Raw genomic sequence first — 18,820 nt, forward strand, 5'->3', positions numbered from 1 at the left:
CTGGAGGAGACATTAATGCTAGAGGGAGGCCTGGAGTAATAGTGCAAAGCACATTGTGGAGGCCTAAGCCATCTGGCCATGGAGTCTGTGCCAAGCCTGGGGAGAGAGCCCCAGGTTCAGATGGAGGAGTGGTCTGCAGGCATTGGACTTGCTCTTACGGTAGCTGCATGAGCTTCTTGACTTGTCTGAAGGTGTTAACCCAGAAGCAGCAGGAGATATTGGCCAGTGAGTATGGTTATTCCCCTGGTTGGCCAGCAAATAGTCCAAAGCTATGTGGTTATATCCTGAGCTAAGGATTCATGATAACCTTGACAGTGAGAACCCTGGCTGTCCCCATAGTAATTTCCTTTCTATGGTTCCACCTATCTAGGGGAGGAAAACCTGCATAAAATAGGGAAACCCATGTACTTAATACCCAGGAGTGTCTTGTCAATGGTACCAGAGGCTGGTGCTGGAAATGTTGCTTTGCCCACACATCTTGGGTTATTATGAAGGTTGATATGCAGGTGGCATTATGTCCAAGGAGAAAGCAACGAAGGACCTATATCTAGAATACAAAATAGTTTTGGGGTTACAAAGCGCACTGCTCAATATTCTTCCAGCTGGCCTCAACATTATCCATGAAGAGGATGAGAACATGATTGTGAAGGCCCAAGGCACAGCAGCTGGGAGAAATGTCCTTGCCATTGTCAGAGAGTGAGATACCAATAAGGTCTCCCGTAGCTGGGCATGGTGGGAGGGGGTAGGAATGGCATATTCAGTACTGTGACAGGTTCATGCCACGGGCCCCGGCCTGAGCAGCTGCTCAAGGCTGTTTAACATTGCCTGTTCAGATCTGGAAGAAGAGGAGAGAGGTTATTTACCCCTCCACCCCAGTCTATTTCCTGAGATTGCTTGCCTATGTTCTTGCTAGATTTGCCGGGATCTGTCGTGTGCCTGGCATGAGCTAGTTGATCTGTCCTTTCTCAGAACATTTACCTCCATAGGAACCCAGGAGTCACCATACTTCCTGACACATCAGGGGGACTTGTTCCCCTCTTAGGTGCCCACAGAGGATGAGGGAGTGGCTAAGGTAATTGCTCCTTGAGCCAACCATACCAAGGCTCATTTGTACCCACCACCTGCAGGTGGCAAGTGTGGAAGAGCAAGTGAATTCCACGTGGACAGATGGAGGGCAGTGCCGTAAAGATAATTCCATCATCATATTATATCATACCTGGGAATTCCAGCACATGAAAAAGATGCTCATCAGAGCCTTAAGAGTCTAGGTTCTACCTGCTTGGTGGAAAAGAACAGTCACCCCATGTACCTAAACCATGTTCATGGTAGTCAGAATCCATGGCAATTGTGAACAAGTCAGATCCAAAGGTCATTGTGCCACTTTGAGCCACCTTGAGCCACAGGCCAACGTTCCTGCAAGTAATACACATTCCGTGAGCACCAGTGACTTCATAAGTCAAATGAGTCCTCACTGGACTCCCTCAAACCGCCGTGGTAGTTTCACTGTTGTGATAGGTCCAGGTGTGCATCTAGTGAACTAAAGTGGTTATGATGGCCACATAGTCTTAATCAGCTTTTTTATTCCAGATGCTCTCTTCAAGATGCAGTGCCTTACTGTGGGCTCATTCATATGTCACATATAGATCGAGTTTGTGGCTGAATTGTTGTATCCATCTCCACAGCAGGGGTTACCATATGGACCTTCTCCTAATGGTCCCGTTTTGGGTGGTCCAAAGGCCTGGCCATACAGCAAGTCCATTAGCAACGGCCCATGAAGCTGTGTAAAAGGGACTATTTACAAAGGTGTGGGCAGGCTATAGGGAACACACAAGTGTGGTGCAGTACCCCTGGACTGGTAACTGGGGGGATGCTACTGCCCTTGGGCCAGAAGGGAACTGGAAGAAGGTCTTGTAGAGAGAGCCTCCTCTGTGATGACCCAGCCAGCCTCAAACCAGCCCCAGGCAACCCCACAAGAGGCATAAACATCCCAACCTCCTCCTTCCCTCTCATCCTCTGCCAGGGATCCCTGTCGGCCAAACTCAACTGGAAGTCACAGGGTAAAGGAACCTGATGATGCAGGTTGGCCCCCTGGCAGAAAAGGCAGAAGGATGGAGAGTGGGCCTGGAGGGCAAGTAGAAGATACAACACACAAGGGAGGGTTGCGATTTTAGATAGGGCAGTCACAGGAGTCCTCACTAGGAAGGGATCATTTGAGCAAAGACCTGAAGAAGTGTTGTAACTCATCGAATCCTCACAGCAATTGATAAGGCCATTTTATAGTTGAGGAAACTGAGGTACAGCACTCAGTTTATTCATCATCCAAGATTACACAGCTAAGAGCTGATAGAGTTGGGATCTAAAGCCAGGGAGTTTAGCTCCAGGTATCCTGCTCTAAACAAAATAGGATATAGAAAAATCATAAAATGAAAGGGCAGAGAAAATGTCAGGACATATAAGACTGTGATTGACAGTCATAGATGTTATTTATTGAGCACTGACTGTATACGAGCCACTGTGTTAGGTGCTATGAGGGGGATATACAGATGAACAAGATGCTGTGTTTGGGTTTCCCTGGTGGCACAGTGGTTAAGAATCTGCCTGCCAACGCAGGTGACCCAGGTTCGAGCCCTGGTCTGGGAAGATCCCACATGCCGCGGAGCAACTAACCCCATGCGCCACAGCAACTGAGCCTGTGTGCCACAACTAATGAAGCCCATGCGCATAGAGCCCGTGCTGCACAACAAGAGAAGCCACCGCAATGAGAAGCACGTGCACTGCAACAAAGAGCAGTCCCCCGCTCACCACAACTAGAGAAAGTCTGCGTGCAGCAACAAAGACCCAATGCAGCCAAAAATAAATAAATAAAATAAATAAATTTATTTATTTTTAAAAAAAAAAGATGCTGTGCTTGCCCTCAAAGAGTCTATAATCTAGTTGGAGAGTGGGGAGGGAGTATAGAAACATTTACAAACCAAATCCCAGCAGCTCATCATACATTCTATCGTAGAATTACAGATAAAATGCTGGGATACCGCTAAGGAAAGAGACACTTTACAGCTGGGCTGAGGGCAGCTTTCCGGAGGTGGTGGCTTTGAAAGAAGCAAAGAATTGTAACAGCAGAAAGGGGAAGATAAGGGATTCCAGGGGAAGGAACCATGTGAGCAAAGATGTGGCTGCATTTGCGGGATGGCTGATCACCTAATTTGATGAGAGCGCACGAGACTTTTGCTAAGAGAGATGATTTTAAGTGGGACACCAATAAGGCATTAAGCCACCCTGGATCCCACAGCGAGGCAGAGGCTTCCTTCTCAATTCTCCTTAATGGAGAAAAGTCTCAGCTGAGTGCTGGCATATCTTGCAAACACTAACACTCACTAATCTCCCTTTTTAACCCAAATTTTACAGATTCAGATCTTCAAGTGGGCAACCAAGCTCTGGTTGGAACTTCACAACATTGTTTTGTTTTCACTGTCTTTATTTTGACTGTTAGGTTCTATTTCAAACAATGATACTGGTTTTTTTTTTTAACTTACAGATAAATTTTTTATTATTATTTTCCTTTACAGATAAATTTATTAAGGAAAATATAGTTGATTTAAAGGGACAATATTTAGTTACGCATTCAGGTGGTTCACAGCTATGGCAAAAATCACAAAGGTGGTACACTACTGGCTGATGTTCAGGATACTCTGGTATAGAGTAAAAAGCATGTGAGGGAGAATAATGGGGGAAAAAGGTTGGGAAGGGGGTCAGATCATGGGGGGCCTGAACACCATGGTGAGGAGTGTGGCTTTTATTCTGTCAATCACGGCAAGGCGTTGGCTCAAGAATAGGCAATGATCATGCTCAGAGCTGTGCTTGGCAGGGCTTGTTTGTGGCCTCTGAGTGCAGGGGGAGGGGGAGACTGGAGGCTGGGACAGCACTGGGGAGGCTGTTGAAAGACTCAAGGTGAACAGGTAGAGGGCCCTGGACCAGGGTCAAGGTGGTCCAACTGAAAGAGAGGAAGGGCTGGGTTCAAGAGCTCCCATCAGGTTGTGTCATAGGGTGCTATGTGGCTGACCTGGTGAGCACAAACTTCTTTTCAAGAGGCGATGAATTTCAGCCTCTAATCCTCCTCTCCAGTGTGATTTACTAAGAAAATTCAATGGTCTCTGACTGGGCTTTACTGAGGAAAGGTAACAACAGAAGAGGCTAGCCCACCACAGTCTCTGGGACCTCGTTAGGGGGGATTGGAAGTGCAGTCAGAGATGATGGAGAACATAGATTCCCGTCTCCTCATTCTGTGTTTCCCCGCTGGAAAAGTCCACCGTCGGCTTGACCGCTTGTGGTGAGTCATTCTATTCCATACAATGCACATCTGATTTTCTAAGACCTTCAGCTTCATTTCACTGAACATAAGCCGTTCAAGGATCTTGTCCTGGAGGGCAAAGCAGGTGTGCAGCCTCTCCACTTCTTTTGTATTCAGGCAGTTGCTCTTGGGTTTGGCCTCACAAGTCTTTGTCTTCTCTTCCTAAACTCCCCATCACCACGAAAAGAGGAAAAGTTGGTTAATAGTGATAATCCTTTCCCATGCCAGTTGAGTTACAATCATCTCAATCAATTTCACGACCAGCATCTAAGGAGATCCTCTTTGCCACATCTTGTGGGTGAGAGAATGGGGCCCAGTGAGGGAAGGTCCCTTTCTCAGCATCACCCAGCCTGCATGAAAGTCCCCAAACTCCCAGGATCCAGAGCTGCCTTTGGTTCACAGGAATAAGTGAAACGGCCGGCTAATCTGCACCCACGGAGGACTTAAAACCCTTAACCCAAATATATGTGTCTCCAGAGCTTGTGCTTTTCTCAACATGCCTCTTTGAGAGTTTAGTCAGGCCTCATAAAATCTCCAAGTCTCAGTGGTCTCATGAAATGCTCTTATCTCTGTCATCTTTATCTGCTCCCTCCCCCACCACTGCATGCAGTTGGTAAGGACACAATTTTTTTTTTTTTTTAGGATTCAGCTACAAATTCCTAGTCTTTAAAACCATTTAAGAATTAAATATTTCGGACATGCAAAAAAAGTAAATATTACAACAAATACCCATGATCCCTAAAATATCACAACGGTAACTGAAGTCCTCTGTGGATTCTGCTCCTAGAGTGTTCCCCTCCCTCCCTGAACCTTATCTCAACTGCAATCCTGAATGTGGTATTTATTTTTTCCATGCATTTCTTTACACCACTTTACACCAGTTCTCAGTGGGAGGCTATTTTGCCCTCCCCTGGGGACATTTGGCAATGTCTGGAGAAATATTTGGTTGCCACAAGAGGCGTGAGGAGTGCTACTGGCATCTTGTGGGTAGAGGCTAGGGATGCTGCCAAAAATTCAGCATTGCACAGGAGAGTCTCTCATCACAAAGACTTATCCAGCCCCAAATGTCAATCGTGCAGAGGCTGAGAAATCCTGCCTTAATGTACTTTCACTATACATAGGCATCCATAAACTAGGCAGGATATTGTTTTGCATGTTTTTTAACTTTACATAAAAGACGTCATAATCTAGGTACATTTCTGCTGTCTTCATTATTCAGTTTTAGAGATTTATCTACGTTATACATGTTTTTAAATTTATCCATTTTAATTTTTCCCACTTTAAAGCAGTTGTTACTGTTGTCAAAGCATGTTGTCATCAAACATGAAGTACAAGAGTCTGGGATGGGCCCTATTCTTCAGCTGAGGCAACTGAAACTTTGTGAAGGAAGTGCTTTGTCCTCTATCACCCAAGAGGGAGCTGCAGAGCAAGGTCTTAGACCAGAGTCGGATTCCTTCGTCTTGCTGCATTGTCCTGACACCTTCTCTGTCTTCCCACCCCCCAGTCTGGCTGCGACTATCCCATCACTCTCAGCTGAAGCTAAGGTCCCTCTTGCTCACCTGCTGGGGCTCTGGGGGCGTGGGCTTGAGTTCGTACTTGACCAGCCAGTTGCTAAGCAACAGCAGAAGTAATAGGAACCCAAACAAGGCTGGCTTATAGCTGATCAGCCAAGCCATCAGTGCTCCTATGGTGCCTGAGGAAGCAAATGTCCCATGGAGATTCCTAAAAAGAGACATTAGCTCCCCCAGCATTATGGCTTGGAAGCACCCAGGCCCCAAGGCCCTGCCTGTCTCCCATCTGGGACAGTTGCCCTCCATGACAGGAGTCATGGCTGCCCCCTCCTCTGAGTCATAACCGGCCCCCACCCCCAGCTGCCGCATAACAATAATACTGACTACTCCTAGGTCTTAAGCAGCCACTATGTGCCAGACTTTGACAGGCAGTTCACAAGCATCATCTCATGACATCCTCACAACAGCCAAATGATGTAGGCTTTCATGATACCTCAGTCATTCAACAGTACTTCTGGGCCTAGTCGCTGGGGATCAACTGGCCAGCAGTACAGAGCCTCTACCCTTGTAGAGAGGGAGACAGCGAAGAAAAATTATCCAAAACTTGGAAATAAGGCAAGAAGATTTCTGCAAGCTCGTTCACAGTCATATTAGGATATTGGCTAACTGGCCCACTTGTTTGTCACCTGATGCTTTAGGGGAAGGAAATTTTATTGGGTTTAATATTTAATATTGATTAGGGTCCTGACTCTGTAAAGTCAGATGGAAAAGTTGCTCCACCAATTTCACTTGGGTATATCCCAAAAATTGAAAGCAGGGTCTTGAAGAGATATTTGTACACCCACGTTCATAGCAGTATTATTCACAATAGCCAAAAGGTGGAAGCAACCCCAAAATCCATCAGCAGATAAATGGATAAGCGAAATGTTGTATATACATACAGTGGGATTAGCCTTAAAAAGGAAGGAAATTCTGACACGTTACAACATGGATGAACTTTGACGACATTATGCTAAGTGAAATAAGCAAAAAGCAAAAGCTATTTGATTCACTTATATGAGCTATCTAGTGCGGTCAAATTTATAGAGACAGAAAGTAGAATGGTGGTTGGCAGGGGCTGGGAGCAGAGGGGAATGATGAGTTGTCGTCTAGTGGGTACAGAGTTTTACAAGATGAAAAGGGTTCTTCAGATTCTTTGCAGAACCATGTAAGCGGATTCTTTGCAGAACCATGTGAACGGACTTAACACTAGTGAACTGTACACTTAAAAATGGTTAAGATGGTAAATTTTATGCTATATGTATTTTACTACAATTTAAAAAATTAATTTACAGTGAATTAAATTAAAAATTTTTAATGAATTAGTTACTTCTGGGAAAAAAAATGGATAAGTTGCAAATGATTTTTGTTTCCAAATAGATGCAAATGAATTCTGTCTGACAGAAAAGATAACCTCAAAGTTTACAGTTTTATGGCCTTGTAGGACATTATTTTTTTTCTTATTCAACTTTGCAGTCTTATTCCAGCATTCTGTGTTCCACTGACCAGTGACTATATTATGTTTCTCATATTTTCCTTTGACCCATCTTTATCCTCCTGCTGTTCTCTCAAAAACGAGTTAAGGGACTTCCTTGGTAGTGCAGTAGTTAAGAATCCACCTGCCAATGCAGGGGACGCAGGTTCGATCCCTGGTCCAGGAAGATCCCACAAGCCATGGAGCAACTAAGCCCGTGCTCCACAACTACTGAGCCTGCGCTCTAGAGCCCACAAGCCACAACTACTGAGCCCACATGCCACAACTGCTGAAGCCCGGGTGCCTGGAGCCCGTGCTCTGCAAGAGAGGCCACCGCAATGAAGAGTAGCCCCTGCGCTACAACTAGAGAAAGCCCGTGTGCAGCAACAACACTCAACGCAGCCAAAAATAAATAAATTAATTTTTTAAAAAAGTTAAAAAAACAAAGAATGAATTAAATAAATCTTTGACATGTGCTCACTATTTTGTATGGGAGTTCTTTATGTTCAAATGTAAATTTTAATGATTATGTTATTCTAATATATTCAATTAGTTGTCACTTGTTGGGTCTTAGGGACCTGAGATAACACTTTTTTAAAAAAATAAATTTATTTATCTATTTACTTTTGGCTGCCTTGGGTCTTCGTTGCTGCATGAGGGCTTTCTTTTTAGTGGTAGCGAGCGGAGGCGGCTACTCTTCGTTGCAGTGCACAGGCCTCTCCTTAAGGTGGCTTCTCTTGTTGCAGAGCACAGGCTCTAGGCGCGCGGGCTTCAGTAGTTGTGGCACATGGGCTCAGTAGTTGTGGCTCGCGAGTTCTAGAGTGCAAGCTCAGTAGTTGTGGCACACGGGCTTAGTTGCTCTGCGGCATGTGGTATCTTCCCAGACCAGGGTTTGAACCCATGTGCCCTGCATTGGCAGGTGGATTCTTAACCACTGCACCACCAGGGAAGCCCAACACTTTAAAGTTAAATCTTTCTACACATACTTAAACATTTCCCTAGAATGTTTTCCTGAAAGTGGAATTGTTGGGTCAAAGGATATGCATATTTTTAAAATCTAATTTTAAATTTTATCAAACTACTAAACATGCAAGCCAGTCAGATAGAACTACAGGGTTTAAAACAAACAAGTTTCCATCTCTTATCTCATCCCTTCCCACCCTCACATTCTACGACTCAAACAACCAATTTCAACTCTTCTAGCTATTCCTCCTGGTGTTTATCTTGATATATCTGAGTAGTATGCTTATACTGTTATTTCTGAATTTCTCAATTTTGAAATTATATACTATCTTTTCATGATGGAATCTGGGTATTTAGCTCCTATGTAGAACCGCCTCCATTCCCACTTTGTCCCCTCTTCTGTAAACCCCTCTCACCCCTCTCCTCCACAAAGTTTCTCTTTCCTCCATTCTCCCCATATAATTCTATCCCTTTGGTTAAAACAATATTCATTGCTTATGTTATTATAGACCTGTCAGTGTAGTTCACAGCTGAACCATGTGTTGTATTATGATTACACTTTCTTTCTGGCATAGCTTTTAGTTTTCCTGAACTTAATTGTCTCTTTTTTTCTGTTAGCTTAGTTTAAAAAAAAAAATTCAACTTCTTTGATGTAAAATCGACATAAAATAAAATACACCTATTTTACGTGTGTAGTTCAATGAGTTTTGACTAATGTATACACGCCCCAGTCAAGATAGAAAACATTTCCATCACCCCCAGCAAGTCCTTTCCAGCTCTCTTGAAGTCAACCCCCACCCTCATCCCAGGCAACCACTGATTGGATTCTATCACTAGAGATTAGTTTTACCAGTTCTTGAACTTCACGTATAAATGGAAGTATTTTTTGAGAATTATACTTTGAAGACACAAACTTGTAAAAAAGCGATTACAGCTCTGTGTCCTAGAGGAAATAAGCTTGAAGAACACAAGGCCTGTTCCAGTGTTGGGTCAGTGAAGGATTCCTGGAGGTATTAAAAGAATAAACCGCCACCACCATCAGCGACATTAGAAAGAATTAACCTGGAGTGGAAAGCCGTCATGTATGTGGGGATGGGAGCATAGGAGTGGGAAGAGGTGCGAGTGAGGAAGTGCAAATGGGGAGGGGGTCCAGACAGAAGACAGAGCATGAACAAAGCCCCGGAGGCAATGGCAATCCCGTTTGGACTCATATCTGGATTTCCTAACTTTTGTCCATTTTATTACCTCGAAACTCATTTGCTCTCCAAGATTTCCCCAGTCGAAGCACGACAATTATGAATAGTAAATACGATGATCTACTAGTTACATATCAGTGTTTTCCCCTGTAAGCTCTTTGAGAGCAAGAACTTCATAATTAAACCTTTGTCACGTAGTAAGCATTAATAAATATTGGTTGACCTGACGAATGAGTAGGTGAATGAATGAATGAGTGAATGAACGAATGAATTTATGAATACACGCAAGTCCCAGGAGGAAATGGTTGCTCTCGGAGGTAGAGTCTGGCCCAGAAGCCCTAGAATGGGGACCGTGCTGGGACCGACCCCGACGGCTAAGGAGACGCTCTAGGAAAGCTTCGTGCAATTTGCCATGGCGCCGCTCTAGCCTCGAGGACGCCGCTCTATGGCAGCGGGGAGGGCGGGGCCGTGGGCGTCTCGGGCTTTATTGTTCTGGCGCGGCGGGAGCGCGCGGAGCGCGCTTAGCGCGTGCATACGCGGCGGCGGTTGGCAGCGCGCGGACTGTGTGAAGTGAAGCGAGGCGACTCCGGACTCACGGACCGACAGACCGAGCGGCCCTTACGGCCGTCCGCAGCCAGGCGGCCCGAGATGTTGTCTGGGAAGAAGGCAGCAGCCGCGGCGGCGGCGGCGGCAGCGGCGGCGGCGGCCGGGTCGGAGGCCGGTGCCGGGGCAGCGGGCGGCTCGGAGAACGGCTCTGAGGTGGCCGCGCCGCCCGCGGGCCTGTCCGGCCCTGCCGAAGCCGGGCCGGGGGCGGCCGGGGAGCGCACTCCCCGCAAGAAGGAGCCCCCGCGGTCCTCGCCCCCCGGGGGCCTGGCTGAGCCGCCGGGGTCCGCCGGGCCTCAAGCTGGGCCTACCGTCGTGCCTGGGTCTGCGACCCCCATGGAAACGGGAATCGCAGAGACTCCGGAGGGGCGACGGACCAGTCGGCGCAAGCGGGCGAAGGTGAGGCCCGATCCCCGCCCTCGAACCGCAAATCCCAATGCCAAGCTTCCCCGAGGTTGTCCAGCCCGCATTACCCCCACCCCCGCGAGCCCCGGTCTTGGGCCTTGAGCCCCATGCCCCCCGACCTCCCCAGTCACCGACCTCCACCCACCTCTCCACTAGCTGGCTGGGTGAGGTGGGAGAAGGGAAGGTCTTTGCGGTGGTGAATGCGTCTTCATGCCGGGACCAGGCCGTCCTGGGAAAGGGGGATCTCGGGAAGGGGTATTTACTCATTTACATCTCGTACACCTTTTCATTTTCTTGACTGGGAAAAATGGCTCCCTGACGTGGAGTTATGGTTGGCCTTGCTGGAGACATACATCATTTGTTTGACCACAGATGTGTCTGGAAGCTGCTCAGCAATATTTATGTGTTTCGGCCGGGAGCACGTTGAGGCTGTAGGGTGATGCTAAAGAAATTGCCTTAGCCTTGAAGACCGGAAAAAAGGAACTTTTTTTTTTTTTTTTGAGCCCTTTGCTGTGTGCTAGAGAGTTTTGCTCTTTGTCCTTTTATCCTGTCAACGATCTTTTGATGTAGTTTTACAAATGAGGAAGCTGATTAAGAGGGTTAATATCAATTAGTCAAGGTGTAAATATACGGCAAGAAAAGGCTTTGTCACGGGACAGTATATACAGACTCACATCTCTGGGTGCCAGATGCTGTGTTCAAAGCATCACCAACTTTTTATTTTTGCTAAACACCAACTGGCAGGTTTTGCTAGCCCCATTTCAGGAATGAGTAAGCTGAGGCATGCAGTTTAAGCAGCTTGCCCAGAGTCGCAAAACTAAGTAAGTGATGGAACTGGAATGTAAGCCCTACACTTACAATGTGATATGGTAGCATCAGCCTCTGAAACAAAGGACCACATGTGACACCAACAGTGAGCAGGGCACTGGGGCAGTAGTAGGGCACAGACTTTAGACATGGCCCTTTTCTGGAGATTTCATGGTACAGTTGAAAAAACTGGAAGTATATGTACATATAATTTTAAGTAACTAATATTTAAAATTATGTAATTTATGCATATTACAAGTTTTCTATCTCTATATAATTTAAGTGGATATACCAAGTCAGTGTGTATGAGGAGCTTCTTGAGTATTGCCCAGATTGAGAGCCCTCAGATTGAATTGCCCAGTTTTGAGAGATCTCTCTCCAAGAATACCTTACTCCAAGTATAAAGGAGGGAAGTCTTTGTGGGGGGGGTGCGGTTTAACCAACGCATAGGTTGGCAACTCCCAATTCTCTGAAATGAAATAGAGGATAGAAGCCCAATTGGGTTTTGATTTAACTATTTCAATAGAAAATTTGGCCAGAAACCAGATGATAAGATTTTTTTTTTTTAAGAGAACGAGGTGTCTTATTTATTTATGCATGCATACCTGCATGCTGGGTCTCTTAGTTGCTGCACACGGGCTCCTTAGTTGTGGCTTGCCAGCTGCTTAGTTGCAGCACACAGGCTCCTTAGTTGTGGCATGTGAACTCTTAGTTGCAGCATGCATGTGGGATCTAATTCCCTGAGGAGGGATCCAACCCAGGCCCCCTGCATTGGGAGCACGGGGTCTTAACCACTGAGCCACCAGGGAAGTCCCTCAGATATTTTTTTTAAAAACAGGTTTATTGAGATAATTCACATACCATAAAATTTACCATTTTTGAGTATGTAATTCAGTGATTATTAGCATATTCACAAAGTTGTACAACCAGCACAATATCCTACAGTCAATTGTAGGATATTTTCATCACCCCCAAAAGACACCTGTACCATTAGCAGGCACTCTCCATTCATCCTTGGCTCCAGCCCCTGGCATTCACTAATCTTTGTGTCATTGTGGATTTGCCTTTTTTGGACATTTTATGTAAATGGAACCGTATAGCATGTGGCCTTTTGTGTCTGGCTTTAGCATGTTTTCAAGGTTCATCCATGTTGTAGTACTTCCATTCAGTACTTGATAGCTCACTTGCCAAATAATATCCCAGTGTACGAATATACCACATTTTGTTTATCCATTCATCATTTTACAGACATCTCCACTTTTTGGCTGTTGTGAATAATGCTGCTGTGAACATTTGTGTACAGTTTGTGTGAACATGTTTTTGGTTCTCTTAGGTATGATACCTAGGAGTGGAATTGCTGGGTGGTATGGTATCTCTGTTTAACTTATAGAGGAGCTGCCAAACAGTTTTCCATAGCAGCCACATCATTTTACATTCCCACCAGCAATATTTGAGAGTTCCGATTTCTCCAATCTTATTGACACTTGATAATGTCTTTTTATTATAGCCATCCTAGTGGGTGTGAAGTGCTATCTCATTGTGGTTTTAATATGTAGGCTAAAAATGTTGAATTGAGTATCTTTTCTTGTCCTTATTGGCCATTTATATATATTTTTGGTGAAATGTCTATTCATAGCCTTGGCTCATCTTTAAATTGTGTTGTCTTTTTATTGTTGAGTAGTTAGAGTTCTGTATATACGGTGATTACAAAAGCTTTAAATTTTGATTTCCAGTTTATTTTTTCTTTTGTCCCTTTTGCTTCTAGTGTTCCATCTAAGAAACCATTGCCTAATCCAGTGTCATAAAGATTTACTCCTATGTTTTCTTCTAAGAGTTTTAGCTCTTGCATTTAGGTCTGTGATCATTTTGGAGTCAATTTTTGTACGTGGCATTCTTTTGCATGTGTGTATCCACTTGTCCCAACACAATTTGTTGAAGGCTGTTCTCTCCCCTTTGAATGATTGACACCCTTGTTGATTGACCATAAATGTAAGGGTTTATTTTTCCACTCTCAATTCTATCCCATTGATCTATATTTCTGTTCTTATGCCAGTACCACACTGTCCTGATTACTGTAGTTTGGCAATATGTTTTGAAATCAGGAAGTGTGAGTTCTCCAGCTTTGTTCTTTTTCAAGATTGTTTTGGCTATTCTGTATCTCTTGCATTTCCATATAAATTTTAGGATCAGTTTATCAATTTTTGCAAAAAGGCAGCTGAAATTCTGATTGGGATTGTGTTGAATCTAGATTAATTTGGGGCTTGCTGTAAGATTTCTTTGTAATTCTCCTGTGTTTAATTTTCCTTTGTGATTAGCTCTGAAACTCTCAAAAGAAAAATGGGTTATGTGTTTATTTGGTGAGCAACTAGGAAGTAAAGAACTGGGGAAGCTGACCTACGTATTCATAGCTAGTCTTGGGAACCAGAGGAAACAGACCTCAAGGGATAGAGTATCCATAAAGGAGTAAAATGGAAGCTGAGTCCACTGTAGATAGACCTTGCTTCAAGACCTTGCCTCAAGAGTTTATGCAGGGGATATATCTATATTTTATAGCCTGGGAGCTTATTCATTTTGGGGAGGGACACTTTTTTTTGCCACACCGTGCAGCATATGGTATCTTAGTTCCCCGACCAGGGATTGAACCCATGCCCCCTGCAATGGAAGCAATAAGTCTTAACCACTGGACTGCCAGGGAAGTCCCTGGGGGGAGCCCTCTTTTTAAAAAAATTTATATATGCATAAACATGTATATAATTATATAAATAAGTAAATATATATATAATTATGTAATCAAAATTAGGTTCAGGGTATTGGAAGGAGTCCATGCAATTGAAGGTCCCTGAGGCTTAAGTTTCATTAGTTTCAGCATAAATTCACCTCTGAATGTCTATGCTAACATTATGGCAAACTATTTAAGGTTTGAAATTGTTAAATTGGGCTGAGACTTTGGGAACACCACACAGCTTAAGGAATGGCAGTCTTGAGCTGGGCCTTGAAAAAGGACAGAATTTTTAAAAGTGTTCTGGAAAAGGATGGACTTCTGGAGTTAACTCATCCTCCTGTGATTCCTTTTCCTCAGAAAAATAAATCCTACCTTGTAACATTATTAGGTTTAGATATAATGTAAATAAAATGCTTATTGCAGTGTCTGGCATAAGTAAGTAGGTACCCAGTGATTTAAGTACTACTAGGGAAGAAAAGGAAGTGAAAAATGCTTGGAATATAATAGAAAGTGGTTTGAGAAGCAACAGGGAGTCCAGAGTGGACAACTGAATGTTGGGAACAATGGGCAAATGAATTTAATTGGAAATGAGGTTCTTCTAGGAGCAAGATAAGTTGGAGGGACCAGTATGTTGCAGAGTTGTATCTAGGTTGTAGAGAGCCAAATACTAAATATGTGCTGTCCAGGATGGTAGCCACTAGCCACCTATGGCTATTGAGCACTTACCATGTGGCTAGTAGATTGAGGGAACTGAATTTTTAATTTTTATTTAATCCTAAATAGCCACATGGTAAGTGCTCAATAGCCACAGGTGGCTAGTGCTACCTTATTGGACGCACAGATACAGAACATTTCCATTATCTCAGAAAATTCTGTCAGACAGCATTGCACTAGATTATGAAGTATAAGTGCTATGAGAATTTAGAGAAGGGAAAGATATATTTGTAAGTTTGGAAGACTTAGGGAGTAATTTGCAGAGGAGGTGGGCCTTGAGTTTTAGACATTGGATTTACAGAAAAGGTGGGAGTAGCTTTTAGGGAGTTTAGGGATGATTTTGACGAGTGTGTTAGAAAATGATTAGAGGTAAATTTGACTAATTAGAGCTAGAGTGTTTATATGCTGTTTTGACAGTTTGGGCATTCATTTGTTAAACTATCTGAAAATACAGTGTATTTGGACAATTAATCTGGCACTTGTACCCTAGGTGAATTACAAGGAAGCACTGTTAAAAGACTGGAGCTTTAAGGTGGTTGGGAAGTGAATGAATCACTGTAGCAAGGGTGTGGAAGAGATAGGAGGACTAGAGATACAAATTTGAGAGTCACGGATGTACAGGTAAGAACAAGTACCCTACTGACTCATCTGCCTGTTGGGACACCTTTTTGTACTTGGTTATAAGTAGTTGTAGAACCTCTCAAGTCTCAGAGGATTTTACTTAGGGATAAAAGATTCCCAATCCTTTATGTTCATAGCATCCATTCTTTTTGTCAGGGGAATAATTCTTATTTTTTAGAGTTTGTATGATTCTTTCAGATGATTTTTAAACTTTTTCGTAAGTGGGGAAATCCTTTTTTACAAAATATAATTTTATGCACAATCCCAAAATAAAATACTACTTGCCTGTTTTATATGAAGTTTAAATTTATAACATTTATTTTAGTTGTCAGTCTTTGAGACAATGAGGCTATTTTGGTAGAGCCAAATTTGGGAGTGGAGGTTAAGCATAATAAATAGTTGCAGCTTCAATAATTTCTGTATTTTGTTTATGAAGTATTGTACTGATTGACAAGTAGTGGTAGTGCAAAAGGTTGTTTCCTTTGTTTTTAGCTTGTCTTGCCATCTCAGGACACTCTCTCAGTTGAACAGAGATGGCAGAAGAAATTTTATTCTTCAGTCTACCCAAAATTGAGTTACCTCAGTAGTACAACTTCATATGTTGGTGATCTCTAAAGGGTTATGGTTTGGTTTAACATATGAGTACTCATCTTAAAAATACACTTTAAAATTAGTAAATGAAATCCTCCAAAAATCCAAGAGTTCTGTGGAACACAGTTCTTTTTCTGTTGTTGTTAAATACTACCTTAGATATTCTTACTCCTATCTCTAGGTATTTTTCTGATGTCCTTTTTTTCTTGAAAGCTAAGAACTCTAGACCAGCCTCTTCCAGGTGTATTCCTTGTTAGTAGTTATTACATCAAAACATTGGATTAAACAATATTTAAGAAGATTGTTTTTGCTGTGAAACTTCTCAGTACTTTTAACATGTATTATGACTCTCCTAGAGGGGGCCTATAAAAAATGCAGTGTTTCTCTAACTTTAATCTTGGATTCATTTTTCCTTCAAAGGGCGTGGTGTCTTAGGCAAAAGCTGAACTAATTCAGTAGAGAGGATCGTATATTATTGTTTGTGTTTGTCTCAGAATTTGCACATTGCCCAGTTCCACAGTAGGCACTTGTTAAGTGATTATTGATTGAATGGGTAGGATTGATGGGCAGGGGATTAAAGGGCTGAATCTTTGGGTCAGGGAGAGATCAAGCACCGTTGAGGGGTAAAAGGTGAAAGGAAGCTGCATACTGTAAACATGTATTACATTTTCTAACCCAGCTCCCTCTGAAACTTTTTTCCCTCCTTGCTGCTTTACCCATTATCCTGAGGTCTGTTCCTAACAGTTTAATCTCAGTCAAGTAGGATAAAGTTTGTTATCTGCATTTTGGGGAGATTTTATTGTAAAGTCTCTGAGATGTTTACCTGATCAGGTTTTTTTGTTTGCAACTAGAGTTTCAGTTTATTAAGGGCAGAGATACTCATTCATAATCATTTTCTCCATTGTGCCATGTTCTCAGTTCAGTATTTGATAGATAAATACAGTTATTCATGTGTTAAATAAAATTCTTAGAGCACAGGTCAAAACTATTCAATTTATCCATAATTGTTTCCATTTTCTAACCCAATCCCTGTTTTCAGTAAAACTCTTACCTCCCCTAGCTACCTACTGCCCCACCACCCAAATCCTGTGGTCATGTCACTTAAAAAAAAAAGAAGACGACAGATAATAGCAGCCAGCCATCTGGAGCAATTTCAAAGATATTTCGAAAGTTAAAATAGATTACATTCACTGTAATCCACAGGACGATGCATTTCAGAAATCTAATATATTTGGAAGCCATGTTGTCTTTGCCCTGTCTCCACCTCCAATAAATACTTTTTATTTTATTCGTTTTATTTTTTCATTCAGTCCAGAATAGAGAGCTCTTGTTTCTGTAGCTTCCTTGTTAGGGTAGGGGTCAAAATGATGATTTGACAGTGTTCCAAGGTTGATGACTATTTGTAATACCACATTACACATTTTAACAAAGCGGTCCATAATAATCTTCCCTATCCTAAGTTGCTTTACCCCCCAATAAAACATTCATTAAGACTGCTTCCTCTTTCTACTTATTACCTGGTTTTCCCCTTTGTAACGGGTGTGAATTAGTAGTAAGGCTTGTAGTCTCCATATCCACATGACTTACTCCTTAATTTGTTGTAATAAGGATTCTTTGCTCTCATCATTCAACTCTCTTAGGTCACCAGTGTTTTGTTTATGTTTTTGTTTTAAGCAAATGTACCGTTTTATTGTTTCAGTTTGACTATTGCCATTTGCAATTTTTATTCCCTGCCCACCCTCCCCACTCCTCAATTTGGTTTCTAGAATTCTTTTTTTTTTTTTTTTTTCCCAGTACGCAGGCCTCTCACTGCCGTGGCCTCTCCCGTTGCGGAGCACAGGCTCCGGACGCGCAGGCCCAGCGGCCATGGCCCACGGGCCTAGCCACTCCACGGCATGCGGGATCCTCCCCGACCGGGGCACGAACCCATGTCCCCTGTATCTGCAGGCGGACTCTCAACCACTGCGCCACCAGGGAAGCCCTCTAGAATTCTTTTGCTATCTACCTATGGAATAGTAGTTAGAAGTACAGATTGGCATTAGACAGACTTGTTATTCTAGCTAACTGTATTTTTGTCTGACTGAGGGCTAGCTTAGTCTTTTGTTGAAACTTCCAGTATGTGAACATGATATATACATATGTATAGATCCACACACAAACACACAATTAATTTTTATTTGTAGAGAGCCTCAGAGTCATTGATTTGAATTTCAGTACTATGATGTAAAAGTTACAGTTTGGGCTAAATCTGAACTGACACAAGATTATTTCATGAGAGATTTTGTTTTTAATGGTTACCTATTATGAGCTAGCTTGTTCCTTGTTATTTGCTTATTTTCCTTAAAAATTGAAGTTAGAAAACAATTCATATTTACTGATGGTTCCAAACTGAGTTTCTGACTTTAGATGTCCATTGTATTTAGCTTTCCCTGGTATAATCTCCATATAGGTAGAGTACAGAGAGATGGATGAAAGTTTGGCCAACCTCTCAGAAGATGAGTATTATTCAGAAGAAGAGAGAAATGCTAAAGCAGAGAAGGAAAAGAAGCTTCCCCCACCACCCCCTCAAGCCCCACCTGAGGAAGAAAATGAAAGTGAGCCTGAGGAACCATCTGGTGAGTTATAGTAACTAACCACAGTTTTGTTTTATCTTAGAAATAAGAATAAATGAATTTATTCCTATTCTGCAATGTTGTTTATGTCTTTGGTTTATACTCTTATATTGGCCATGTGTATTTTTGTGTGTATGCACATATACATGTATACACACATAAATATACATGCATATATACATAGTGGTACTGACATTCTTTTTGTGTGTGTCTG

General features: G+C 42.9%; 2 protein-coding genes across 3 annotated transcripts in view; one reads left to right on the top strand and one right to left on the bottom strand.

Annotated features, from left to right (window-relative positions):
- Window positions 1-4,219: 4,219 nt before the first annotated feature.
- Window positions 4,220-6,099, bottom strand: TEX46 (testis expressed 46). The gene is made up of 2 exons (XM_059998799.1): window positions 5,908-6,099; window positions 4,220-4,417 (listed from the first exon to the last, which is right to left on the bottom strand). Exons 1-2 carry the CDS (start codon window positions 6,097-6,099, stop codon window positions 4,220-4,222), a joined length of 390 nt encoding a protein of 129 aa, XP_059854782.1.
- A 3,973-nt stretch (window positions 6,100-10,072) lies between these two features.
- KDM1A (lysine demethylase 1A) overlaps window positions 10,073-18,820 on the top strand; it is a 64,213-nt gene continuing 55,465 nt past the window's right edge. For both annotated transcript variants that reach the window (XM_060015794.1, XM_060015804.1), the window contains exons 1-2: window positions 10,073-10,533; window positions 18,444-18,609. In XM_060015794.1, coding sequence (XP_059871777.1) covers window positions 10,180-10,533; window positions 18,444-18,609 — 520 coding nt within the window. In that variant the 5' untranslated portion in view covers window positions 10,073-10,179. The remainder of the gene's footprint in view (window positions 10,534-18,443; window positions 18,610-18,820) is intronic.

This window comes from Delphinus delphis, chromosome 1, assembly GCF_949987515.2.
Source record: "Delphinus delphis chromosome 1, mDelDel1.2, whole genome shotgun sequence".
In the NCBI taxonomy this organism is placed as follows: Eukaryota; Metazoa; Chordata; class Mammalia; order Artiodactyla; family Delphinidae; genus Delphinus; species Delphinus delphis.